This window comes from Lepidothrix coronata, unplaced genomic scaffold (assembly GCF_001604755.1).
Source record: "Lepidothrix coronata isolate B3197 unplaced genomic scaffold, Lepidothrix_coronata-1.0 Scaffold2, whole genome shotgun sequence".
NCBI classification, from domain to species: domain Eukaryota; kingdom Metazoa; phylum Chordata; class Aves; order Passeriformes; family Pipridae; genus Lepidothrix; species Lepidothrix coronata.
This window is the reverse complement of record NW_016690182.1, coordinates 4,101,125-4,128,460: the sequence shown is the minus strand read 5'-3', so window position 1 is coordinate 4,128,460 and position 27,336 is coordinate 4,101,125. Positions and strand designations below refer to the sequence as shown.

At 47.8% G+C, this 27,336-nt stretch overlaps 3 protein-coding genes across 10 annotated transcripts in view; 1 reads left to right on the top strand and 2 right to left on the bottom strand.

The window, feature by feature from the left end:
- The first annotated feature begins 64 nt into the window (after positions 1-64).
- Positions 65-9,253, top strand: UBE2A (ubiquitin conjugating enzyme E2 A). The gene is made up of 6 exons (XM_017815075.1): positions 65-388; positions 722-802; positions 916-941; positions 6,217-6,306; positions 7,331-7,419; positions 7,811-9,253. The coding sequence occupies exons 1-6, from the start codon at positions 345-347 to the stop codon at positions 7,937-7,939; spliced, it is 459 nt and encodes a 152-aa protein (XP_017670564.1). The 5' UTR covers positions 65-344; the 3' UTR covers positions 7,940-9,253.
- Positions 9,254-10,759: 1,506 nt separating this feature from the next.
- On the bottom strand, positions 10,760-19,198 carry NKRF (NFKB repressing factor). Its single transcript, XM_017814988.1, has 3 exons — positions 18,993-19,198; positions 15,635-15,756; positions 10,760-13,589 (listed from the first exon to the last, which is right to left on the bottom strand). Exons 1-3 carry the CDS (start codon positions 19,196-19,198, stop codon positions 11,596-11,598), a joined length of 2,322 nt encoding a protein of 773 aa, XP_017670477.1. The 3' UTR covers positions 10,760-11,595.
- Positions 19,199-20,238: 1,040 nt separating this feature from the next.
- Positions 20,239-27,336, bottom strand: part of SEPT6 (septin 6) — a 29,246-nt gene continuing 22,148 nt past the window's right edge. For 2 of the 8 annotated variants that reach the window (XM_017815049.1, XM_017815010.1), the window contains exons 10-11: positions 25,766-25,809; positions 23,155-23,268 (exon numbers count right to left, since the gene is read on the bottom strand). In XM_017815049.1, coding sequence (XP_017670538.1) covers positions 25,806-25,809 — 4 coding nt within the window. In that variant the 3' untranslated portion in view covers positions 23,155-23,268; positions 25,766-25,805. The other 6 variants (XM_017815040.1, XM_017815007.1, XM_017815029.1 and 3 more) reach the window with 4 other exon arrangements.

Genomic DNA, 27,336 nt, shown 5'->3' with positions numbered 1-27,336 from the left:
TGACGTCAGCAATCACGTTCCACCCCCGCCCCCCGCCGCCGTTGGTACAGCCCCGCCCGGCGCCGCCCCCGCGCCCGCGCCGCGGTGGTTCAGGCTGGGCCGAGGGCTCCTCCACATCCGGCTCCGCCCTCCCCCCCGCGCCGTTGGTACATCCCGGGACCGTCCGGCAGCCGGCGCAGGAGTCGGTGCAGCTCAGGCTCCCCCCCCGAGCCCGCCGCAGTGGTAGAGGCTGCGATCGCTCCTGTCGGTCAGCGCCGCCGCCGCCTCAGTCGGAGCTCGATCCGCGCCCGGCGCCCCGCGCTCCCTCCGGCAGTGTATGCCTGAGCTATAACCCTCAGCCCGCCATGTCCACTCCGGCCCGTAGGCGCCTCATGCGGGACTTCAAGAGGTACCGAGGCCGCGGGCCGAGGGGAAGGGGGGGGGCGGGCGGTAGGAGGACGAGGGGCCCAGCGCTGGCGGGGGAGGAGGGGGCAGCACAACATGGCGGCGGGGCAGGGCGCGCTCCGCTGGTGGCGTAGCGCGGGCGGCGCTGCCCGGCGCGGGTTACGCCGTTTGCGCAGCGCGGCCGCCGCCGGCCCGGGTTACGCTGCTGGCGCAGCCGCTGGCCCGGGTACGGTGTTTGCGCAGGGCGGCGGCCCCGGGCCGGGTTACGCCGTTTGCGCAGCCCCGGGCCGGGTTACGGCGCTGGCGGGGCCGCCCTCACCGTCCCTGTGTCCCGCAGGCTGCAGGAGGATCCCCCGGCCGGGGTGAGCGGGGCCCCCTCCGAGAACAACATCATGGTGTGGAACGCCGTCATCTTCGGGTGAGTCGGCGCGGCCAGGGGCGGCGGGGCCGCGGGGGCCGCTCGGCCGCCGCGCGGGGGTCGCAGCCGGGCTGCCCGCGGGGTAACGCTGTGCTTTGCTTTCCCTCCTCCAGGCCCGAGGGGACCCCTTTCGAGGACGGTAAGTGCGGCGTGCGGGGCTGGTGGTTGGCGTTCTGGGGGTAAAACTGGTGCGGTTTGACATGGCCTTGGTGTCACTGCCGTGAACTCTGCAACAGGTGTGGGCCCGAGGGTGGAGGGGGGGCATGGGTCACGTTCACCTGACCGCACACCCGTGTACTTGACTTAAGTAAATACCCTTTTTTTTTTTTCCCCTCTTACTCCCGGCTTCCAAAAACTGATGTAGATTTAGATTGCCGTGCTGATTTACTGAGACAGACAGATTAGCTTGTAGGGTCTTGCTTGTAGTCGTGAAGTCTGGCTGTCCTAAACCTAATTTAATGTAACATTTTAAGGCTCTTCAAGCTTTTCTGTTGAACCCTGGACTGTGTTTTTAGGGACACTCGTATTTGGAGAACCATCAAAATCCTGGTATAGAACCGTTGTCTTTTGTTTGAGTTCTGTGTTTCTTTTCTGGTGCTGGAAGTGTTTTGTGAGTAAGTCCCAATGTGAGTCAGCTGAAGTAGGAAATGGGCTGCATGTTTGAGGAAGTTCAGAACAGTCGGGTTGGGGTTTTTTTTTGGCATTTACTTCAGTCTGCTACAATTGTTATCATTCAGGGCTTAAGATTAAAAGGACTTTTTAACTCTAAAAGCTGACTAAATAGGTCCTGGTAACATACCTGTAGTTTCCATCTGGCCTTATTGCCTTTGACAGGTTTACAGGTGCTGTATGAATACTTCAGCATCTTGTGAAAACCTGTTAGACACGAAATACTGTCTAACTGAAATCAGCGATGCATTTTTTTTTAAGATATTTTCAGTGCAGGCTATAATTAATCTTAGATCTCTGTGACTCATGACAAAAGCATAGGAAAAATTCCTTAACTCTTTTATGTTGTTCTTGGCTAACTCCCATGTCTCTGTTTATCCTCGGAGGTAGCACCTGTGGACATGCCTCTAAACTGCAGATTGTTTTTCTCTGTGAAGATTTTACATATCTCAAGCCTAAGAAAACTGCAAAGATTCCAGTTACTTTTTTAATGTATTTGGTTAGTTGTTTGCTGTAGTAGCTGCTTCAGCGGTCTAATGTTTAGAACTTAAGTGTTCCATAACATTGTATTATAGAACAGATAGACTAAATACATTTTGTTATCTCATTTTGTAACCTTTAAAGAAGGCTCCCTTAAACTTGTGTGAGGGTTGCTAGAGCTGCTTAGGCTCTTGGAGTACTGCTGCTAATGGAGTGATTCACTGTTTGGAGCAGAAAGCTGTCTCCTTGCAGTGTGCTAAAATGCAGGTTGTTACCATGCTCAGGCTCTTCCAGCTCAGTGTGTGGTTAACAGATGCTATAAGAGCTTTTTTTTCATACATTTCCATTTAGTTGCAGAAGGTTGAAGACTGCTTTTGAGAGCCCTGACATATTGATTTCCTCTGTGCTTTCTGTGGCGGCATCATTTTTTTATCTCGGATGCCGAGGACGTGTTGGACTTGCAGCAGTTTGAGGTTCAGGCAGATGCTTGAGGCTGCTGCTGTCCTGCTTTGGTTGATCTTGTAATCTCAGCGTGTGATGGATTGCTCTTTTCATAGCAAAGTGTGTGTTTTCACACTGTGCTCAAGAAAACAGATGTGTCTTTTGTTGCAGGATATCTGCTTATCTCTTCTTCTCTGGACATATCTTACCTTGTGCTAGATAACAAAACACTAAGTGGTGCTTGGAGATATGGCATTACTGGTGCCTCAGCTGTGCTTTTCCATTAAGTGAGTAGAGTAGCACAGCTCAGATAATGGTGGTGCAGTCCAGGTGCAGTCCAGCTTAATGTAGGTAGAATTAAGGGAATTTTAATTTAACAGTATGCTGGTTTGGGCTTATTTTGTAACTGTGCAGGCCCTTGGGAGTCAAAGGTACACTGAAACTCTGTAATCTTTCTCATGAAGCCTTTGAGGTCAGTGCTTCAGAAGTTGCTTTTGTATTTTTGGTTTTAGGCACTTTCTGGTGATGCTGTAAGACTTCAGATAGCTTAGTTCTTGTGAAAGTAGCGTGTGAAATTTTGGGGTTTTTGTTCAAACCAATGTATAACTCCAACATCGTGAGAATTACTGTTCTTTATCCTCCCTCTGCTGAGGCCCTTCCCCAGTCCCAGCTTCTGAGGCGTCTGGACTGAAAACCCAAAGTTCAAACATGTTTGTTTACTTGCTGTGCAACATACTGCAGCTAACATCCCTCCTTCTCCACCCCCAGACTTTGGAGGGTGTTTTCACAACTCAGCGTTCAGGCTGGCTCAGCTTAGGAGCAACCACTAATTCAGATCAGCAGCATAACTTCCATCTTCTTGTTTAAGAGGATTCGATTGCAGGTGTCTGCAGTAGTACCCTGGGGATATTTATCCAGCCCTTCACTATATTTCTAAGAATCTATATATGTGTGGCATCTAAAGTGGTAGTGCTGGCACAGCCGTGGAAGCCCAGGCTCTCCCAGTCTTTCAGACCTGTTTCTCTGAAACTGGATGACAGTAATGTGGTCAGTGAGTGCAGGATTCCTGGCTTGGAGAGAGTTAAGTAATACAGCTGTTGTAGTATCCTGCCTTGCTGTCGTCATGCAGGAGGCCTGAACAGAGAAGGCAAGGCGTTTGTGTGTTGTGGTTTGTTCCTTGCTCGTGGAATATGGATCGTGTATCCTCGTGGAATATGGATCGTGTATCCTCATGCGGGAGCAGAAGAGATTGTTCCTGCTCTGTGGGCAGTGGAATGGAGGGGCTGCTCTGCAGTGAGGGGGCCCAGCAGGGGCACAGGCTCTGCTTTGGGGGGCTGCTGGGGCCAGCACATGGGTTGTGCAGAGACTTCTGTTAGCTGTGTCAGAGACTCAAATCCTGAGGCAGGAGAAGCCGATCAACAAGGTGAGTACAGGAGAGAAAAGAGAATGTTTTCTCCTCAGTGATGATCCCAATATCAATAATGACAGTGAATATGATAATTTATGTTTTAAAAATGGCTGTATAGGGTAAGTTGTGAGGAATACCAGTTGAAAGCTTTAAAATTAGTGACAGACTGAACACCAAAGGCCTCATCCCCAGCAGTGTGTGTTGTGATACCTGATTGACTTGTGTTGGCTTTCAGTGTGAGTGACCGTTGGACTTTGGTTTGTCAGATGTCTGGATTTGTCCTTACTAAAGCTCAGCAACGAGGTGTTGTGTACTGGGGAGCTGTTCCAAAAAGCCATTGCCACTCTGGGCCCTGATGTGGAAATCTGAGTAGGGAGCTACTCCAGCTGGACACTGTCTGCTCCCCCCCCTCAGATTTGTGTTTAAAGTAATGCTGTCCTGCCTCTGGTGAGACAAAAGCTTCCCTTTCTTTCAGTAGTTTTAAATAGATTCTAAGACCAAACTGCCTGTTACTGCCCTTGGGCTGTCTTGTCTGTCCCTTCTGCTCCCACTTCAGGCAGAGTTCCAGACCAGCATTCATTGGCTCAAGTGTGCTTGTTGAACTCTACCCTGTGATGGTTTGTGCTCAGTTTTCAGCCTGCTGCTTGCTTAGTCACTCCTCCTTCCTCAGGAGGAGGTACTGAGAATCAGAACTGGGGCAGGGAATCTCTGAAATTCAGAATCACATCTCTAAGCATTTGGTTCTAAAAGGCCAGCATTGCTTGGAACTGTCACCATGTAGGGAAGGAAAAGTAGCCCTGACCTGATGTTTGCAGCTGGTAGAAGTTATTACTAACTTCCCAGTACTGGCTTGCAAACTGATCTCAGACCTGCCTCTGTGCTTCTGGACTAGCTGGGGTAAAGCTTGAAAGCCCCACTGCAGACTTCCATTAACTTGAACAGTCTTAACTATATTGTTCTGGTTTTTTTTGTTTCACATTAAGATAGCATGGTGTTGGCTTTGTGCTCTTATGTTGTTAGGCTGCTAATAAAAAAACAAACATGCAAAAACTTATTTTTAGGGTGTTGAGACTTCCCACTGCTGTAGGGAAAGCACTGAGGCATCTGTGCTGTGTCTTCATTTGCAAACTGGAACGTCAAGGCAACGACCTTCATTTCTTGCCACTCAGTGTTACAGTTTATCTCCTTACAAAGAAAGGAGTCCCTGGGAGATAACTGCAGGTCCTTGCTGATCTGAAAAGAAAATGGGGGGGAAAAAAAAATCTGTTCTCTGGCTACCAGTTGTTGGCACATGTTTGCCAGCCAGAGAAAGGAATAAGTTCATTATATTAGTGCTGGAAAACTCCCTCGCAGCAGGAAGCAAGGACACTGAGTGTGGGGGGGTGGAGGGAACTCGACCTCTCACTGATACATAAGAATTCCTTTTGAAAAAGGCAGTGTGTCCACCCTGGCAGCTTGTTACAGCTCCTACTGTAAGGTGCAGTCCTCCTGCAGAAGAGCTGTATATTTATATGAAAGTGCTTCAGAGATTTCTCTCCAGGCATACCCAGGCCCTTCCTAAGCTGCTGCCCGGGCTGGTTGCTCTCAGGTGATATCGTGGTTAGGAGAAGCTCACAGGGTCTGCAATGGAGTGTGTGAGTTCTTTAGTTATCCATCTGAATCAGGAGCAGTCCTTAATCCCCTGGACCCATATGTGTGCAGCTTAGTTGACAGACTTCTTATTCTCAGATTGTCACAGCCTGAGGAGAAGGGCTAAAATAACTTACGTTGGTGCAGGCTGTTAAAACGTTGGAGTGGGACTCAGCTGCAGTTTTCTGTTTCTGCTTAATCAGTCTTTCTCCAAGGAAGACCAGTTAGTGTGAAATAAATGGTGAGATTTTTATTTTGAATTGTTGGATTTGGATGCTGCATTCAATACTGCTTTTCTGCAATAAGATATGATTACCTCACAGTTGTTGAGAAACATGATTTTTTTTTTTTTTTGAAATGCAGAGAAAATAAATAAGAAGGTCCTTGTCATGACAGCACAATCCATAGATAGGACTTACCGAATCCCGGCTGTTACGCAGATGGTTATACACCCACTTGTGTTGTTTGTACAGTGTGCAGGGATTGGGCTCTGTGAAAGAAAACCTCATGGGCAGATTTAATTCCTTACACAGACCCTTTGACTGGGTTGGTGGTTTTGGCAGTAGAAGTCATGGGAGATACTCTTGTACCAGCGCTGTCTGGGACTTCAGCGCTAATGATTAACTCCAAGGGAGTAGAGGAATGGCTGTAGGGCTGCCCAGTCTGTGTTCCATGTCCAACATGCGTGTGTGAGCACATCAGTGTGTGTTGTGGAGGGATGCTACTTACTCATCCCTTGTGTAAATTCTTGTTGAATAAAGGTTGCTTATCTCTTTTTCAACTCCAGGAACTTTCAAACTTACAATAGAATTCACAGAAGAATACCCAAATAAGCCACCTACTGTTAGATTTGTCTCTAAAATGTTTCATCCAAATGGTAAGTACTTACGCAATGCCTGGCTTTACTTCTGTTGTTTTGTTGGGTTATAGGGGTTTTTTTTGGGGGGAGGAGGAATTTTGTTGTTTTGGGGTGTTTTTTTTTTGTTATAGCTTGCTTTAGAAAAAGGTCTAATTATTATAAAAGTTTCCCCTATCTAATAAGGCAGCAAAATCCAGTGTGGGTCCGTGTAGTTTTGATGAGGATGGATACATGAGCAGTGCTCAGGCTTGAAATGAAAGGGGCAATAAAAAGAGCCTCTTAACTTTCAGGTGTTATAGCACAGTACTGATGAGACTCTCAACTGCCTGTTGTTAAGCCTTACAGAAGAATGTTTTGTACTTAAATAGCAGTCTTGGACTTCTGTCTGTTGTCCTGTAGATACAGCATAGTGATGCTGCTGAATGCAGCTGACTTCCATCTCTTCCCCAAAATCCCTGTAAGAGCAATATACCACAAAGTGTAGTGTTACTCTCCACCATAGCTAGTCACAGTAAGATTGTTCAATAAATCCCCTTCCTTGGTAACCAAAGCTGGAGAGGTATCCCTGGCCTCCAAACAAATATCAGCTTTGTGAAGAAATACCTGACACTTTCAAATGTGCAAGAGTGGGTACAGTGCAGGGAGGGAAGGTTCTCCTGTAGCTGCTATGAGGAAGGTGACTGGACTTTGACTGATGTAGAGACTTCCTGGGGAAGCCTTGAGTGTAAACAGCTGTTTGCTGCTGTTCTTTATTTGGTTCACTTTTGGGTAGCTGAAGTTTTTTTGCCTTAAAAGCTATTCGTGGTTTTCTATAGTGGTTGTTACAATGACAGAGAAGTTTGATGTTAGAGGGTTGAGTTTAAATACCTCAGGCAGCTGTTGGTGAGGAGCTTCACCGCTTCCTACCTGCAGGCCTGTTGGCTGGACTGCAGTCTGTCAGATGCTATGGACTGTTGCAGTGTCTGTCTGAATGTAGGTTTTCAGCATAAGGCAGTAGCTGTACAACTTCTGTTTTAAGCTGTTCTCTTTGAACCTTTTCTAGTCTATGCAGACGGTAGTATATGTCTGGATATTCTTCAGAATCGTTGGAGTCCTACTTACGATGTCTCCTCCATCTTAACATCCATACAGGTAAAAGAACTCTGCATGAAAAGGTGGAACGAAATTAGGATGCTTTGACAAAAACAGCTCAGGAAAATTTTTTTCCCCTCTTCCAAGAGTCAGTATAGCAGCTGTACCTTGATACTGGCCCAGTGTGAATCCTTCCCAGGTGTAAATGGGCTGGGCAGTGACACAGGTGGACACTGCAGGGACCCGCCCAGGGATGCACTGCTTGGCTGTCACAGTCCCCTGTGCTGAGCAGTGCCGGTGTAGCCAAAGCCTGTGGTGCCTTCCAGCTGCAGGAGTGCAGTGTGCTGCACCCAGACTAACCTCTCTGCTCTGATTAGAGTGGGTAGTTTACAGGACACATTGGAAAGTTGTGTACTTTGCAGTGCCTAAGGATCTTTTTCTCTTTGCACAGTCTCTATTGGATGAGCCAAATCCGAACAGTCCAGCAAACAGCCAGGCAGCTCAGCTATACCAAGAGAATAAGCGGGAATATGAAAAACGGGTTTCTGCAATAGTAGAACAGAGCTGGCGTGACTGTTGACCCAGGATGATGCAAATGAACACTCTGTTGATGAGGAAAATAAACAAAGTGTCCGAGTCATCTTTTTCCTCCTAGCATTTACTTTGCAAGCAGAATAGCTGTTGTGCTGTTGCCACCCTCCCTTGCTGAAGCTTCTTCTCCTTGGACATCAGAACGCACCCACTTTGAAGTCAAACGTTCTGTACTTGGGTTACTTGCAAAAGAGTTACTGATGCTGAATTCATTTTCTGTGGTCCCTCTCCAGTCTTAGGGCAGTATTGTGCATTTCTGTAGTGTACACTAAGCTTTTAATTGTAATTGTGTTATACACAGTGATGCTTATGTGTAGCTTGATAAAAGGGATGTTTATATACATACACATTTTTTAACTGATATTAACTAAAGTGCTGATGTGTCCAGGCTGGTCACTTCCTCTACTATTGGTTTAGACCCCACTGCATTTGTAAGTATTGAGTGAAGAAATAACCTGTTTCCTTTTTGTATTGGTTTATCAACTCCTTACTCATGTTAAAAAAATGAACTCTTCAATTGATTTCAATTCAAAGATTTAGTAAGACCCTGGAATGCTTGTTACTTCTGCACTTCACATGCAAGATTTATGTACAGATCTACATAAATCACTTCAGCTGTGGTACTTGGATCTTTACTGAGGGCAAGAAACAAGCCCTTTTTTTTATTATTATTATTTTAAAGGACATACCTACAGAAATGTCAGTAGGTTTCTATAGTCCTGTCACCGAGGCATTACTGGACAAAACCAGGTAGAGGTGTGGTACTCAGCAAAAGGCCTTCCATGTTAAGGAAGAGGTAAAACATGACCTGTTCAGCTGTGGAATTACTCTCCTCTGGTATCTTTCTCCTGCCCCTTATATTTAGCTGAGAAAGATTAAGTTCTTTGGGATCTAACTTTGTCTTGTGGAAAGTTTGAATTAAGTCCAGGGTAGGCACTCGAGTCTCTGCAGTTTCTGCTCTTTGTAGATGACCGCGTGGTTTGTGTGAGCTACTGCTGCATGCTTGAGTTTGTTCCCTTCAGTTTTATGAAAGTATTTTTTCAACTCTGAAAAAAAAAACATTTGTAAGTCCAGACTCACTTTTTTTGTAAGGCAAGTTTGTACCTTTGGATACAGAACCTTAAGCAGCAGTGTGGGATGGAACCTACAATTGTGTTGTCCACTGTTCCAGTGTCTTTTGTGTGCACATTGGTCTGTTAGTTGAAAAGTATAACTTTGCACAAGTAACCCATGTAAGAAACTGTACATTTTTCAAAAGTTGTAAATAAAGTGTAACCTTAGTGCTTATTGTATAAATAGGCAAGAAGTGTATAACTGTGCTTATTTAACTGGGGTGGCAGCAGTCGGGTGTGGGATCAAGCTCCAGCACTGACATACTTCCCACTCAGGGCAGCAGCTGGAAGGGCCAAGTCACTCCAAGGTCACAGGAGCCCTCCTAGCAGTCCCTCCATTCTTTGTCTTGATAGTCACAAAAAACCCACCAAAATAAGAGAGTGGACTCAAGGCAGCCAGAAATGAGCTGCAGAAACACCAATCTCACCTTCACTGCTTGCTCAGACAAGGCCTTTATGTACGGCCTTCATTATAACCGTGGTCTCTCCCCAGCCCTGACACTGCACTGGGGAGGGTGGGGCTGCTGCTCTTCCGCTCCCACAGGTGATGCCCCACCAGCCAAACCTACACCTGCACTCCAGGTCCTGCACAGGCACCGTGCTCAGCAAAGATGGGTCATGGCCACTTCCTGGGGCAGGAAAAGCAACACCCTGCCCTGCACAGGCTACACGGGCCCACTACCCCGACCGACAGCCAGTCCCCACCTCTCCCAAAAGAGGCATTTTTTATCCTGAACACCAGTGGTGCTCTCACTGCTTTTCTTGGCATCAGCAAGCTCTGAAGACCTGCTGCATACCCGAGTTAGGGAGGGGGAGCTTCACTCCTGCTTGCAGGAATATCTCCCTAGAAAGTACCAGGCTTCTTCCACTCCTACAGCACCATCTGCTAGAGCCCAGCATTCTTGACAGCAGAATTCAGAACCAGAGAGAAGGAATAATGCACAAAAAAACCCAAACAAAATGAAAAAAACAATCTACTTTCAGAATTAACTGCCACATTATTTTCCTACAGCAAGAGCAGCAGCAAGTTGTTACTTCAGCAGTCCAAGTTGGCAGAAGCTGTGCTGCAGCCAGGCAGGGAGAGGAGGGGATGCTCACTCCACTTCCTGAGCGAGTCTCACCTGCCAGGGCATCCTGCAGGGATGAAAATGCCTCTAACTACGCATCACCAGGATGAGGTGTAGTAGCCTCAGCGATAAGAGGAGTATTTAAAAAAGCACTGGGAGTATTTAAAAACAGAACAGGAGGTGAGGAAAAAAGGTAGAGGATGGCGTGGCAAATACAGGCAGCAGAAAACCAAAGGCGAGAGCTGAGACACAATAACAGGAGAACAAACAAAAACACTGCATGAGGACCGACCTAGCGGTACAGAACCATTGCTGACAGAAAAACCAGCACGCCTGACTCTGGGCTCTTCCAAGGCCAGTTCCTAACCTTTATGCTCCCCAAGCATGAAGTGAATGTTCTCCAAGGCTCACAGAGCACCGTGTCCTGTGGTGCTGCTGGCGGAGCAGCACAGCCAGAGGTCAGCCTGCTTCCCTGGCAGGGAGAGAAGCGTTCCGGCCTCCTGGAGAGCTGCCACACTCACACACGGGTCAGAGCAAGGCCACAAGTTCACTGGTGAATCGCCCTCGACAGGCACAAGCACAGGTACAGGGATGGAACAGAGAAATAATCAGGCACAGATTTGTTTTTGCTCAGGATTAAAGAGCTGATATTCAAAGTAAAAAAATAAGTTATATAACAGTCCCCACAAGCTACATGAGCATCTTTGAGCGTGGGCTCTGCATTTACCTCCAGTTTTTACATTTCACACTTCACCATGGCATTTGCACATGTCAAGCAGTTCTCCAAGGTAGAAAGGCGCTGGAATTCTCTCAGTCCAATACGCTGGCCACGAAGGTGCCTTCGGTGATTCTCAGAATGGGAGACTCGGGGTAGAAATCTATGAATAAAACTGTACTGCTGGTTAAGGTTTACATACTGTACGTACACACGTGGCAGAGACAAAGACCTCAATACATGTATTTCTCAAGAATAAACAGAGTTTTCACACTTTTTTTATACAAAGTGTGACAAATCCTTTTTTTTCCAGAAATAAAACTTTATTTTCATTAATATCAATTTTACATACAGGTTTATGCCCCCAGACTGCATTTCCTTTGTTTTTTTAATTATTTAAAAAAAAAAAAGGCGCTTTTTTTTCCTTCCTTGTTCAAAAAGAATAATGGACCTATGATTTTAAATGATGTCAAATTCCTTCTCATTGGACATGTGTGTTTGCTATTACAAAACTATTAAAATGTGAAGGAACAAGTAATATCAAAGACACATACAGTAACTGCACTACTGCTTTTGGGTTGTGCTAAGGTACTGGAACAGAACTCGGTCGGTTCTAAACGCCTAACAACATTTTAGAAATTATATTGCCAAAGTAAAAGATGGTATTATTACCCACAAGAAAAATGCAGCATCTCTTTCTTTAGTCGAGTGTCCAGGAAGCTCAGTCTCTGGTCTAAGGGGACACCTCACCTCAGTTTGCTTGGGGCATGATAAGCTCATAATGCCCAACCTGGCCTTCCTGCTTCAGCTGGTCTAACAGATCTTCCTTGCGCCGCTTCCTGCTCACCACCAAGTATCTGTTGTGTCCCTGCCCGTGGGATTTACTTTTAAGACCATATTTTTGGGCTATCTGATGTATCTGCTTCCGCTCATCCATGGTCAGTTCTCTAGAGAAAGTCAAGTCAATGTGACTGTCTGAGCGTGCATAGTTTCGAATGATCTCTTCAATATCTCTTTTAGCAATTCTGTTCACCCTTTCTACATCAAGCCCAAGTCCTTCCCTTTTAAACTGCTCTTTCACTGAAATAGGCTCTCTAATTCCTTCACCATCTTTCCCTAGGCCACCGCCTGTCCAGCCCATCTTTCTTAAAATTTGGTTCCCAATGTTGTCTTCTTTGATCTTCTGTTTGAAAGCCTCTTCTGCTGATCGACCCCGGATCTCATTTCTGGAGATGACGTCTTCGACTGTGCCTTTCTTCAGGTTATTAACAACAGTTGGCTGAGTCTTTTTGAGGATTTTCACAGCTTCCTCTGCTGCCTCATGCTTGACAGATTTCTTCACTCCAACTGCTTCTGCGATGAATTCATCCTCAAGCATCACCTTGCATTTCCATCGCATGCCTGTCATCCTCTCAAACACGTACTCCACCGTCATCTTGTTGAACTGGGCGGTGTCGTTCAGCGTACACACGGGATTGCTGGAGTTCTCATAGATCACCAGGTCCTTCAGGTCCTTCTTCCTCCCGGAGCCCCGCGACGAGCAGCCCACTTTCTGCACCTGGGTCACTTTGAGGGATGCTATATTTGACTGCATCTTCTGCAGGATTTTCAGGGCCTCCTCAGCTGCTGCGTGCTTGCTGGTCTTTTTCGTGCCAAACCCCTCGGCCAGGCAGTGATCTTGGAGATACACCTGACACCGCCACGAGCGGTTGGGCATCAATTCGTACTTATATTCAACAGACATTTTGTTGTATGAGGCAGAATTGTTCAGTATTCCTATTGCGTCACTGGCGTTCTCCGTGAGGACAAAACTAGTCCAGTGTTTGTTGGTATTGGCAGAACCTTTCACGGCTTCAGTACCAGGCTGCAGTGGGACACAGTCCCTGTTGGCAACTACAAACTCCTCGTGAGGCTTGAGAGCAGGAGGGAAATCCGTGCGACACACGCCCGCCTCGCACACCACCAGGTCCTCGTGGTAGGTGTGCTTGAACTTCCGCTGGACAACTCGAACTTCCACGGACTTCTTCAGCAGCTTCACTGCCTGCTCCGCGGCTCGGTCCCGGGACCCGTTCTTGCTGCCGGCGTAGCCAGTGGCCAGGTAGACATTCTGACATCGCACTTCACAGGCAAAGCCATCTGTCAGGAGCTTCTTGCTCTTGGGGAGGTCAGCAGGGGCGATCTCTTTCAGAGGAACATAAATATATTCAGGATTTGTCTTGCATGCCTGAATCGAACGTGTCAAAAGATACGTGAAGTTAATTTTATCAGTCCCAGTGTTTGCATCTGGGTTGGCGAGATTTTTCCAGACAGCTGCTGACAGTTTCTCCATAAAGCTCTGCTTCAGCATTATTGCTGACGGAGGGAAAGTCTCTGATGCAGACGGGGCAGTTGAAGGGGAAACAGAAACCTGCAATGAGCTGCTTGTGGTAGAGTCCACACTATTCACAGCCCTCTTGGCTGTTGCTGCTGCTGCCGGGCCTGTAAAGCCTAATCCAGCTGTGCTGGACAGCTGGGGATCCACGTCCCGTGCATTCACAAAAGAATTTGTACAGTTCTCAGCTGGCTGTGCCATGCTGTTTGTATTTGCCTCCTGGTTCACCTCCTGCGTTTGGTTATCCAGAGAACTGTCCTTCTTGCCATCCTTCTCAGCACTGGTGACAAAGTGTATGGGTTCAAAACGTGGTCGCACTCGGAACTTGGGGACCACCTTTTTGGGCGGCTCAGGAATCTTCTCCGGCTCTGGACCTACGAAATGGAAGAAAATTACACAATTACCAATACGTGCATGACAGGAAGGCAATGTTTTCAGAGGGAGATCTCCAGGAGGAGCCTGTGGGTTCTGAACACAGGATTCCCACTCCTTAGCCAAAACCCAACAGGTTTCTTTCCAAAGACATTCACAATTGATCAAAGACGACCAGTCATTCTTGTGCAGGTCACTACAGTGGTATTTCCACCTTCACAACTACCACACAAAAATCTTTACCTATTTTGTTACATGATGCTGCCCCCCAGCACTGCCCACTGAACCCATCCAGTAATTTCTGAAGTTAATCCACTAAAAGCTACTAAAACAAGCAAAACTACAAGACAGAACACCAGAGCAGGACAGAGCCTCAGCTCTGACTCTGCTGCATGGCTGTGGAATGATCTCAGATAAACTACTTCAGGTCTTCTCATCTGAGGGGGAACACAGTGAGATTGAACCCTCCTTTCCAAAACACACTGGGTTGTTACAGGCTTTGACATTTTCTGTCAAAGTAATTGCTTTTGGCTAAAGGGCACCAAACATGGAGAAATCTGCCCAAGTTGCAGGGGCTGGGGCCCCCATTATACATTACTGAGAGACCTCTTGTTCCTTCACCAGAAGAAATGCTAATGAGGCAGACTATCTTGACATGCACAGTGACTGTAGAAAAGGAGAATCAAATAGCTGACAAGCAAATATGTAACATCTAAGAGATGGTTATACAAGACTTCTGTGAAAGATTTAGCCCCCACACGCTGACGTGGTACATGTGTGTAATTTCATCGGGGGAGCAAAAGGCCACCTCAGTGCTGGGAAATGCTGCCTGATCCTGGGCCAACGTGTGCAGCCCTAATATAGGTCAGGCAGCACATCTGTCTAGACATCAACCACCAGAGCATGGTTATCATGGCCCAGCTCCCTGCAGGTGAAAACAGTGCTCTGCATACGGCACAAACAGCCCCTCCTTCCTATTTAAATCAGGTGACAAAGCTCTTACACACACATTAAATCCTTTGCTCATCGGCTCTGATGAATTATGGCAACATTTCCATTTCTTGCTCTGTTTGTATTTTGATGGTTGCACTGCAGCAGCACCTAAAGGCTCTTGCCAGCAGAACAGCTCTTTATGCTGTCTGTGCAACATGACATAGAGAAACCCTCCTCTCAGAGCTGCTGCCTGTGACAGTCAAAACATGGGAGAAAAGCAGTATTTATCTCAGTTTTACAGCTGGCCCATGGAAGCACAGAAAGACTGCTGGCTGTCAAAGTAAGGGAAGCAACTGTGGCAGAGTTAGGGATTATATCCAAGCCTAGAGGAGTCCTGTGCTTCATACAGGACACACACATTTGTGCTGCACACAGCCACAGTTCTGGCTGACCCAAGGGCCTGCCTGCACCCACACCACACACAGGGACACAATTCCCACCCCTCTCCAGAGGGAGGGCAGGCAGCTCTGAAGGTGCTGCAGAGAAGCCAGCAGACAGAGCCTGTTGAACTGCCAGCCTCCTCTGCCTGCTGCATTTCCTCCACTGGAAAAGCTGGAGCTGAAACACTGATCCCTGCGCCCATGGGACTGGGCTGACACAGGCAGACTCTTCCATTCCAGTAGGGAATTAAGAAGAACAAAATCAAAACTAGACATCATCTCACCCCTCCTCCCAACAATTCTCCAGGCAGGTCATAACTCAAAATCAATGAGCTGAACTCCACATCTCCACATACACGTACAGCCCCTCCTTGGGTTAGAACACCACCCTACAGGGATTTCATTACACAGATTCGATTTCCAACACTATCCCTAGAGAAAATCAATTACCTGATAATCTAAATGAAAAATGGCATTTTCTTAAGCAAAGAGAGAACTCTGCATGAATTATGCACACAGCAGAGGAGGGGGAGCAGCTGCAGTCCAGCAGAGCACATCATGGACACATCTCCCCAGTTTGCCATGTCAGCTGTCACTGCCCTCCCCACACTCCCACTGATGCCCACCAGACAGGGACAGGGAAGGGGCTCTCTGACACAGGCACAAATACTCACTGTCTGATGGAGAGCGGTGTCTCTTGAGCTTCCTGCTGGGAACCAACTCGTAGGTCCTCGTCTCGCCGATGTCGATGCCTTCGGCCATCTTGAGAACCTTCTCCATGACCTGCACGCCGTATCTGTGTGGATCCAACAGCAAACCACCTGAGAGCCGGTCCCACGGGCAACACACACATGCACACACGAGCTTTTGTTATGTAAAACGAGAACTAAGGCTGCCTGGGACACAGCAGCTGGTGCAAGGGAGACACTCCCTTGATTCTGCTGGAGCAGAGCTGAGCACTGTCCCCCTGCCATGGCCAGTCCAGCATGGGCAGAGCCCCACACCAGCTGAGGGGGCTCACTTGTGAGTAACAAACCATGCAGCCACCACACTGACAGTGTTCTACACTGAAATTTAAATACATTATCTGACAAAATACAGTACTTGGCAGAGCTACTAGGAGCACTAAGGAACACAGGGTGTGGAGAGGAGGAGCAGCTTCAGTGAACTAAGCTCAGGAGCTCAGGCTGGCACTGGAGTCCCGTGTGGGGCAGCAGCCACAGCCTGCACATCACCAACACCAAGATCAGGTGACAGAGGCTCTGCTCAGCCTTCATCGACCACTCTTTAAAAAGCCAGACTAAATTGTGGCTTGGTGCTGTAACCAAAATGTTTCAGATCCCCGAGCCACGATGGAGGTGAGGAGGCTATAACGCTCCAAGCAAACCCTGACCCTGCCACAGCACTCGGGGTTCTGCACAGGCGGGACTTGCACGGCACAGCCCTGTCCCTCTCCAGCCCCATCGCTCTCGGCCTTACAGCCCCAACCAGCTCAGTTTGCCATTGCTCTGGGGATCTGTCACATGATTTCAAGCTATTTGCACACTGAAGCTGAACAGGAAAAAACCCCTAAACCTTTCTATCCAAGGATAACCTACAAGCATGGCCTGAAAGCAGCCTCTGAGAGCTTCACCACATGGTTCAGAACAGAGAACAAGCAATGCTGTACCTGTTCCACGTGTGCTCACCTTCCAAAGTCAGAAAGCATCAGGTCACCGCCCATGGACAGGAGTCTACAAGTGTCATGAAGTGCTGCAATAACTTGCACCAGCTTTTAAACACTACTGTTTCAAGGGCTCTGGAAATCCACTCATCCTCCACTCAAGAAATGCCCTTCCTGCTCCTGATTTAGAGGGCCAGGCAGAAATTAGATCCATTTAAATTCCTGGCTGAGAACTCTGAGCACACACTCCTGCAGTCCCAGCACAGCTCAGCCCCCAGCAGAGAGGGAGTGGAACTGTGCAGGGGAAGAAAATGTCAGGAGGGATCAAAGTGAGGCAGACAGTGGTGACACCCTCACTCTCTTGCAGCAGAAAGGGAGAGAGATGGGAACCTCTGTTCCTCTCTCTGGCTTACAGGCAAGAGGATATTACCTGTGATGGACAATGCTCCTTTCCAGCAGGGTGCAAGAACAGCTTAGATTTGACATGTGTCGTTCTTCTTCACAAAGGATGGAGACCTTTGGGACTCAGATTTCTGCCAGGGGGGCAGGGAAATCAACCAGTCCCAATGTGTTTGTCTAACCTGGCCTTAGCAATCTCAGGCTGTGGAAACTGCATGTGGAGGCAGAGTAATCCCATGCCTCCAGTGCCTAACTGAAGTCTCCCTGGTTTGATTTTAATACATTACCCCTTACTCTGATCCCAGCAGCTGTAGAGCACAATGCTTCCTCCTACCCCATTCTGCAGCCACCTTGAACATATCTGAGAACACAAACATCTCTCATCCACCTCTAAACTAAATGGAGCCTCCTACCTAACTCCTTTCTCACAGATGATGTTTTCTAAGCCTTCTGGACATTCTCCAGATCACCTCCCAGCAGAACACTCACTCAGATTTCATCAGCAAAGACTTTGATCTGTATTTACTCTGACAAACAGGTTGTCTTCAGCCAGGAAGTAATCAACAATAGCAAAACAAAACAAAACAAAAACCAAACCCCACCAACTCAAAAATCAACCAGCAAACTTAAAGAGAAAACAAAAATCCCCCAAACTCTGAAGATATTCACTTGATACAGCAATAACAGCTCTTCCCAAGCAGCAAAAGGCAGTTCCAGGGAACGCTGCAGGTCCCTCCCATTCCCAGACAATACTAAGCAAAGCTGGAATTGTCTTTAACAGCCCAGCATGTTCCCCTGCTGTGTGTTCTCGGCTGAGCACAACATGGGGAAACATCCTCACAGGTAATGGCTCCACATCCATCCTGCCCAAATTGCATCTCCCCTGAGAGCTACAGGTGAAGATGATCATCAGGCACAGCATGTGCACTTACAGGCTTAAACTCTATCAGTTCTTGGGATCTGAGCTCTTCACACACAGTTGTTCACTCGCTTCTGTTACCAGCACTTTGTATCACTGCACCAATTCCCAAAAGCACTGGCACAAAAAAGGCCCCCCAAGACAACACACAAACGCATTAACATGAGCTGATGGCCCACACAGGCTGTTTCTTAAGAATAAATTCTCAATTTTAACATACTACTCAAGCTTGGGAATTGGAAGCTATTTTAAAATTACGTTTAATTTCGGTGCTTGCAGACCAGAACAGTTTAGTACTTGAACCAGAAAGGAACAAGGAAACAGGCAGATCTGTATTTAAGGATGCTGACTCGGCTCTGTACAAATGACACAAAGTATTCCCCCCACAGGGCTCCGGGACGGAACAGTAATCAAAGTCAGTTATGTGCCCTCAGCGCTCACAAGCTCCTCTGTCACTGCACAGCTTGCTGAAGTTGGTCGTTAAGCAGCTGGTTCTGCCCTTAAAGCCTCATGTCCACTTAAAAACAATCACAACACCGGAGCTGTCGGTCGGAACGTGGGTGTCGTTTCTGCAGATCTCCAGTTCGGTTGGATTCTGGTAATCCTGATACAGGACTGTTTTCATCCCACAGGCCTGTTTCTCCCAGAAAAGCCGAGAATTAAGGGCACTGTACAGGTTGCTTTACGCGCAGAGGGAAACTGCTCACTTAAATGACAAAGCACAGCATCACCAGCTTAACGAGTCCTGGGGGCGGGACATCAAGAACTACTTTCAAAACACAAATTAACTTTTCCAGCAGCTTGCTTCCCTCCACATGCAAACACGGGCATATCCGAGCAAAGAAAACTGTCAAGGAGCTGAATTCTCCCGCACCAACCCGTTCCACCTCAGCCCTTCCACCGTTATTTCTCAGAAGACAGCTGGGTCCGAGACTCGGCCGCGACGGGAGCCTGAGCCCCTTCTCCCAACGGGGGCGGCTCCAAATTCTGCCCCGAGGCGGGACCCCCCGAGCCGCGCTGACCCCGCGCCAGGGGTGCCCCCGGGGCTCACCTGCAGCCCATGAAGACGTGGTTGGTCCAGAGCACGGAGAGAGCGAGCAGCTGGTCGATGGCGGCGCCGGGGTAGGCGGGCAGGTGTCGGAGGATGAAGCGGCGGCGCAGCGCCCATTGCCGCTCGGTCTCGTTGTACTGCCGCCACTGCTCCACCGCCGGCTCGGGCACCGCCTCCGGCTGCGGCTCGGCGGGCGGCGGCGCCATGGCGGGCAGAGGCCGCGGCGCCGGACCCCGCCGGGGGCGCGGACCCTCCGGGCCCGGGCGCGTTCGGCGGGACCAGGCCCCACGTGCGGACCAGGCCGCGGCGCGCTGTGGGCCAACGGGGAGCGCGGGCGCGGCCCGGCCTCAGCCGCCCCCCCTAGCCCCGAAGGCCGGTGCCGGTGCCGCCGCGGCCCCGCCGCCCCCGCCCCTCCCCGTCCCCGTCCCGGTCCCGTCACTCGCGCGGGGCCGAGCAGGGCGGCCCGGCCGGCACCGCCTCACGTGGCCGCGCGTCACGGTCGCGCGAGACACCGCGAGACTCCGACACCATAGCGGGGCCCGGGCGCCACGGGGCACAGCGCCCCCTGCCGGCGGCCGAGGGCGGGGCGGGGTCAGACCGGGGCGGGGCCACGGCCGGGGGGCGGGGCTACGACCAGGGGGCGGGGCTTGGACAGCCCCGGCGGAGTGTCCCGACGGTCCCGAGGCCGCTCCTTCCCTTCCCTTCCCTTCCCTTCCGTCTCTCCGCGGATCCCGCCCTGCCCCCGGCGTTGCCGACCACCGTCCCCGCTGGGCTTTGACTCCCCCGTGACGGTCTGGAACTGCCCCGGCCCGGCGGGAGCCCCGAACACAAACCACAGCAGGCGCGCTGGCTTTTCGTAATTTTTTATTTAAAATTGACATGAAAGTTAGAAAGGTCACAGGCGGAACAGTGCCGGTTCCTCGGTGTTTTGCCATGTAAATATACGCGGTGCACTTCCATGTGTAAAAAGGGAAGAGGGCCGGGATGGGGAGGTGGCTCTGGAAGCATGCGGGGAGCGGGCAGGGCAGGACGGGGCTGGTCCGGCACTTCTGGACCAGCTCACAGGGTGTGGAGGGGCTGTTGTGATGGTTATACCGGCCCCCAGCACCGCCTCTCCCTCCTGGTACTGCCAACTTTCCCTAACTTTAAAGAACAGGAGGAGGTGCAGTTAGGAAAAAGAAAGTACCACTTGACCCACGTCCACCAGGCTTGTTTAACAGGGTGGTGAGACACAGGAGGACACCAATGAAAACACACAGTTCTTACTTTATTTCTTTGATAAAATTAAATATTTTGTGGCTGCCAACAGAGTAAGTTGCACCATGTTCATATTTCCTTTGATTCTTGAATGCACGGTTTCCAAAACCAGTCAAACAATAGCATATTGAAAATATTCCTTAGGCTTCGCACCCCAGGGAAGCCCACGACATTTATATTATTAAAGACAACATTAGAAAAAAAATATGCCCATAACAACGTTTGAAAATGTATTCGCTACATCATTAGTCCAAACATCACATTTCTGTCGCTCTTCAAAATCCCAGGTAACAATCAGTTCCCCCCATATCACCCTGTCTTGTCACACAAATTACAAGACACTTCAATTTTAGGTATCATGCAAGTCAGTAAAAGAGCTTCTTTCCAAGACACTAACACTGAAGATTTGTTCCCCCCTCCCCAGACATAAGACCCTTAAACTCTTCTAGAAGTGGCAGTCTTCTCCCTCAGACACAGTGCAGCTGGCGAAGACAGATTAAAAAAAGCTACAGAGAGAGAAAAGGGGAAAAAAAAGAGAAAAAACCAGAAGATTAGCAAAAAAAGAGAAAGACACTCAAAAAGCAAGAAAAAGAGATGCAACATGAAAACAGCTGACAGAGGAGAGATGGCATCTCCTTGTGGTACCCTCAAGTACTTCAGAAACCACACATATAAAACCCCTTTTTTCTTTAAAGTCTTTTTAAAGACTTTGCATAACTTTAAATAACTTTCTAATAAGGCAAATGGTCAGGAAGAACAGTCAATGACCTGCAGTACGGTAAAAAAAGCAACATTAAATGGTTATTTAGCAGGTAATCTAGAAATCCTTCACAGACTGATATTGACTGGTTTGGGGAGCAGGGTAACATGCAACAGTAGAGGAAGAAGTAAATATTCAAATTATTTTAACTTCCTAAAACCCCCCAAATGAACCACAAAGCAATCAAAGAGTTCTATGGGACATGAAATTGTGTTTATGGTGAAACAGAATACCTGAGAAAATACATTGCAATCAAGAGTTTGGACTGCCCTGACTGCTGGAAACGGAGACCAGACCTTAGTGTGATCTGGGCAGCTGCTGCTGTGAGCAGGAGCTGGGCTGGCACTGTGCTGGAACTGCTCGTGGGCCTTTGGCATCACCCAGAGCACTTCTCCAGGAAAACTCTGAGCAGCAGCTTGCACTAAAACAAGACCACCTATCAGGGCTAGGCCTGACATGAGCTTATCTCCTAAAAACCCAGGGTTTGGAGGGTTTTTGTTGAGGCTGTTTGGCAGCAATGCATCCTGATCTTTCAGCATGGGCATGAGGTGTGGATTCACCCCCACACACAGAGCACTGAGCCCGCCCACAGCACGACTGAAGAATCAGGGTCACAACAAGGAACTCTGAAATGGAAATGAGGATTTACATGCTAGTCTTCAAGGAGCATGAACTAGCAACAGAAAAAAATAAAAGAAAATTTTAAAGGACAGATGAAGCCATGAAAATGACACCAAGTTTAAAGAGAAAAGAGTGCTTTATCTCTAAACTATGTGATAATTAAACTAAGGTGGTGTTGTCATTTTAACGTCACCAATAAATACATTTAAACTGCGTTGTTATTTTGCCAGCAAAAATAACTCACAGAACTTATTTCCCTATCCCTTATCTATCTAGGTAGAGAGAGACCAAGAAAAAGGATAATCCATTAATTGTAGGGGAAAAAAGTATGGTAGGATTGGTAGTTGCAGCATCCGAAACCTTGTTAGCACTAATTTTACATTGTTTAATAAAAGCAATAACCATGAGTACATAGGAAAGACAGAATCACAACGAGGATATAGGAGAGAGCAAGGGTAACACCCTGGAAAGGTCACAGCTGAAATGCTGTCATGTTTTATTAGACCCTCCGATTTAACAAGTAAATGAAGGTCCACTCCAGCCCATTGTATTCTGGGGTAATTACTCAGTACAGAGCCATGGGTTACTGTAAAAGAAGGGCAAAGAAAACAAAAAACAAAAGAAGTAAATGTTAACCAGAATTCACTGTCTGATGAACTCTTTATTTAAAAACAAAACTCAGCCAGAAATACACAGAGAAGACACCTGCAGGCAAACCACAGTTGCGCTTGGCCAGAGCGAACTCCTGGCCCAGTGAGCAAAACACCCTCCTTTTTAGTGCAGATCTTGCAGTAAAAACAAGGCTTTTGCTGAATAGAAAATATGAAAAGCAACCTGCCAACATCTGTACACTTTTAAATGGATGCCAGCTAAAAAACATACAGGTTTTTGCATTAAAACCAGAAATTGCTGGAATCACTGAGAAGAAAGTCAAAGAAACAGCATCGTCTTTCTTCACAAACACTGATATGTACAGCAAGGTGTCCAGCTTTCCCTGAGATTGGATCCAGGATGTGCATCCAGGCCAGCACAATGAGAGGGAGACAAGGCAAGAGATCCTTCGTGACCCCTGCAGCATTCAGAGAACACTTAGTTGCAAACCATGGATCCAAATTTGAGAATTCCCCAAGCCTGAGGACCAGAGGTTTGGACTCAGGCCCATGCCTGTGAGGATGTCAAGTTTTGCAAAAAGTCCTTGAAAATTATATGAGTCACACAGGGCAGCACAGAGGGGGTAACAAGGGGTTAGGCACAGCAAATTAATAAGGAAGAGGGCAGCCAGTCTCTTGAGACAGCACATCCCACCCCACTGCAGCATCTGGGGTCCCACCACGGAAGGTAAATGCACCCCCCAAGCAGCCCTGGCACAGCACAGAGCAGGGACAAAGAGCTGAGCAACGGGAAGAGGGGACACACACGGGAGCACTGGGAATCAGCAACGAGCACCTCTGGGCAGCTCGAGTTCCTCACAGGGACAACCACAACAGCCCAGGGCTCTCACTTTAACCAGAGTGGTGAGCGCAGGGGGGGAGCAATGGGCAAAGGTGAGCAAACAGGCACAATGGCACAGCCGCGTGTTAACCGGGGGTGGGGCATTTGCCTCTGGTGCGAAGGGAAAGGCTCTACAGGAAACCCGGACTGAAAATGAAAGAAAAAGGCAGGTTAATGGTTTTATGGATTAATGACAAAAAAAAAAAAAATCCAAAATAAAAATACAAATGTTTCCTAACACACACACACACACAAAAAGAAATGTTGCTAAGTGTTAATGATGTTTAATTTGACTACAGAACATGCTTTATGCAGACACACACATGCATACACGCACACACTCAGCAGTGGGATGAACCAAATTTATTTTCTAAAACAATCCTCTCACAGTTTTGCAAGATACAGAACTCATCAACTATGACTTGTTTGTATTCATGCAAAACAGTGGAGCCCTGCAATACTTTATGGATCAATATGGAGAGTGTTTTTTTGAATTCTGGGAAAGTACCATATATACATATTTAATTTAGCAACAACAAATGCTCATTGAAAAAGGCACTGTCTGCATTTGTGTAGCAGGAACAAAGAACTTCATTCGACTCAAAGCCCAGCACACAACAGTGTACAGTTATGAGGGCTGCCAAAAGCAATCCAAACCCAACAAAAATCAGCAATGTTCACTCTAACTGCACTTTAGCCGTGCCTTCGTACTCAGCACCAGAATGAACAGTTATTCTTTGAGCTTATTTTTTCACATTCAGAGTCTGATAAGGAGAGAATTGTTCTTTTCATTGTTTTACAGTTACCGGTACATTGATTCAACTGGACAGCTCAAGACGACTGCAAGCTCCAGTTCGAGGCAGTGCAAGACCCTTCTGAAGCTCTTCTGTTAAGTGGAAGGTCCCATTTAAATTACATTCAAATGCCTCTCACTGACAGCGTAATGTTTACATGCTTTTCCATTTCCCTTGGTGGAGCTAAGAGGGTAGGAATCCTGGAATCAGCTTTACCTATTTAAAGGCAGACCATAATTTAGTCTAGACAATTCAGGAGGGAATGTAAGTCTTAGCTTTGTCTGCAGGGAAGGGTGGACTCGAGGCTGAGTTTTCAGAGCGTTTTATAGTTAAGTGCTGATGTTCCAACAGGTCACTTCTCTGAAAGGCCTGCACACCTCAGCCTCGGGTGCTCTAATCCTTGCCTCGGATAATGAGTATTGCTGCTCTGTCAAGAAGCAAGACATTCCTGTGGGAGCTTCCTTTTTCCTCTCACCAGAGAATCAACAACAAATTAAAAAGACTCAATTAAACACACTCAACCTAGTTGTAAGTTGACGACTGTCATTAGCAGTTTAACTAATAACCCTAACGAGGATGCTGCTCTCCTGCCAGGCAGGGTCATTTCTTACTTATCTGTATTTAAATGACCCTTCCTTTTACAATAGCTGCAGGCACTCTGCACTGCAGACCCTTGCTTAGGGCTGGCTTTGTTAACCCTTTCAGGCAGCCCTATCTGTTCCACAGGCCTGGCCATGACTTTGTGGCCACCTCACACCCCTGCTCCCATGCAGGCAGAGACAGTGACAGTCACTGCAACTGGAGCAGAGCAGACTCACAGCATAACACCCCTGACAGGGCTCTCCTCCAGTGGGAACTCTCCACACCTTGGCAAAACTCCTCAGGCACTTGGATGCCGGCCTTATTCAGGGGCTAAGTGCTCTCTGGCAGGCTTTCTGGACACAAGATGAGCACAGCCCTCTTCTACCTCTATCCTTACCCTGGCCATGGGCACGCTTGGCAAGGCTCCCAGGGGTGTGAGTCTGTGTCTGCCTGCTACAACTGAACAGACAATCCATGGGTGACCCCTTTGCCTCCTAAAAGTGTCATAAAGACTCTCAGTCTCTCTTCAGAGCCTTCATTACCTGCTAATGCTCAGCCCATTATCCCTTGTGGTTTTGCACAACCAATGATAATCGGTCAGCAGGTGAATACTGGTTTGGTTACTCAGCAGTAGCTTTTTTAATGTTCACACACACACACACACACACACACACACATACACACAGAGTTTGGTGATTCTCTGGTGCTCTGGGACAAAGGAGAGCTCTAGGCTTGGCAGACTTTACTATCTGTTAGTATATGAAGAGGGGGATCTACCTTCCCCTTCACTGTAACCACAAGTTAACACTACAACTTGGGAGGGGTGGGAGGGAAGGAGGAGAAAGGGAAGAGGCATTTACATGGCTGGCTGGGCTGTATCATCAGCACCACATCTCCATAGCAATTGTTGCCATAGTATCAACATGGCCTGTGTGATTAAAGAATATAATTTATTTCTAAGGGAAATGGAATAAAGAGAACAGAGCCAACAAAGTGCTGGGAAGATTTAAAAGGAAAAGGACCTAATCCTTATTTTTTTAGGTTTCATATCCTAATACAAAGTTTCTGCATTTTACTTTGCAGAATCTTTAAAGACAATTACATCCCTTTTCTACAACTGCATATGTAGAGAGAAACTGGTAGAGCACATACTGTGAGGGTGAAAGCAGAGGAAGACAGAGATAATACTTATAGGCTTCTTTTACCCTTCCCTTTTTTAGGAAGGGTACTCTATCCCACTGTGAGGTTCTATTAGTTAATGAGCTTACCAGGACAATGTGCCTCATGCACCATGCAGCCAAACAGCAGCTAACTGTAAAACAGCACACAGGTAAAGAGCTAATGATGATGATAATGATGTCACAACAAAAACAACAAAAATAAACTAAGTCATGATTAGTGCAAATTACAGAGCTTAGGTTTAAAGGAGTCACCTGTGAAAGAAAAAGGCTAGTGTACTGCCAGACAGTAGTGAACTAGCTACAATTAAGCTACAGCTTGTGAAATTCACGGATTGTTAAGGAAAATTTATGATCTAAATACTGAAATGGATTATTAAGGACAACTGGAGAAGTTACAGAGCAAAGAAAGCAGCACCATTTCTAACACAGCCATTTTCCCGGAGGAGAGGAAAGCCCCCTAATATCTTCCCAAGCCGTACTGAAGCACTGACCCATCTCTGTCATGGAGTTTTCTGTGCCCTTAAATGACCAGGACAGTACCAAAGCTTTACCATATCAGTGTGCTTGGTGTCAAGGAGCTCTTCTGAGATCAGAAGCACTTCGAGGAACAAGAGTGTGACTCGGGCCACAGCAACTATTTGCTGATACTAGAGGGCATCTTGTTTCCCTTTTCTGCATTCCTGACCCTGACTAATCTCAGGGCTGAAGTCTGCAGTCCTGAGTGATCAGATGTCTGAGAGCTATAAGCATGAAAGAACTCAGTTGTGTATTCCTTACACAGTCCAGGCTGGGGAGAGAAGTCCGCTCCCAGTCAGTCTCAGACTCCTCAGCATGAAAAGATACTAAAACCCCCTGAAGGTAATTCAAATGAGCAAATCAACATAGGCAGCGGAAAAAGGAACAGACTAGTGAGAAAAGGGCAGTGCTAATTACTCATCAGAAAAGAATGTTGACATAGAAGCAGCTCCAGTTCAAAATTAAAAGACTAAACCAGGATCTCATTTTTGTTATCGGGTGTTTCTCTCCTGTCTCATTTGATTCCAAGCTTAACGGTCATGGGCTTTTTCTCTGACAAACAATGCTGTCAGCTCTTTGGGCACATCCCATATTGTCAAATTTAACAGCACTTCCTCATGTATTTGAGACTGCATAGTGCAGGCAAGATTTGTTCTGGACTTGCCCCAGGGACGTGCAGAGGGGGGATTGTGGCAGTGGTACAAAACCAGACTCGTTTGTCTCTGCACCACTGTCTGTACACTCACCCAGGTGGCACAGTGCTTCATTTTGGGAAATGTACCCCAGTGGGAAGAACTGCTCAATGCTGGGAGAACTGGGAGCACTGTTTCACTGTACAGCTGGTTGCTCTTGATCAGCTGCAGAGCTTCAAGAGCCCAGGCCCCTAAGGGGCACTGCCCAGATCCCAGGACCCTTACGAGGGGGTGGATCCTGAAACACCAGTCCCTGGCACAGGGAACCCCTGCTAAAGCCATGCAGTAACTCCCACTGCTTATGTGGAGGGCAAAAAGCTGACTTAGGTCTGTAGAAGAATACTAGTGCTAACAAGGTGCTGTAACCTGTCCCCTCATTTTGCAGCCTTACATTTTGCAGGCTCCATAAGTCAAGACTTTTCACAGTCCAAGTTTTTTCCCAAACTGAAC

Bases quoted from the DNA above. Each gene is read 5' to 3' on its own strand.
- UBE2A (XM_017815075.1), top strand. From the start codon at position 345: ATGTCCACTCCGGCCCGTAGGCGCCTCATGCGGGACTTCAAGAG. The intron at 942-6,216 runs GTAAGTGCGGCG...TTTCAACTCCAG, and splicing joins GGGGACCCCTTTCGAGGACG to GAACTTTCAAACTTACAATA. The intron at 6,307-7,330 runs GTAAGTACTTAC...AACCTTTTCTAG, and splicing joins TAAAATGTTTCATCCAAATG to TCTATGCAGACGGTAGTATA.
- NKRF (XM_017814988.1), bottom strand. From the start codon at position 19,198: ATGGCGCCGCCGCCCGCCGAGCCGCAGCCGGAGGCGGTGCCCGAGCCG. The intron at 15,757-18,992 runs GTGAGCCCCGGG...GGATCCACACAG, and splicing joins CACGTCTTCATGGGCTGCAG to ATACGGCGTGCAGGTCATGG. The intron at 13,590-15,634 runs GTGAGTATTTGT...TCCATTTCGTAG, and splicing joins ACACCGCTCTCCATCAGACA to GTCCAGAGCCGGAGAAGATT.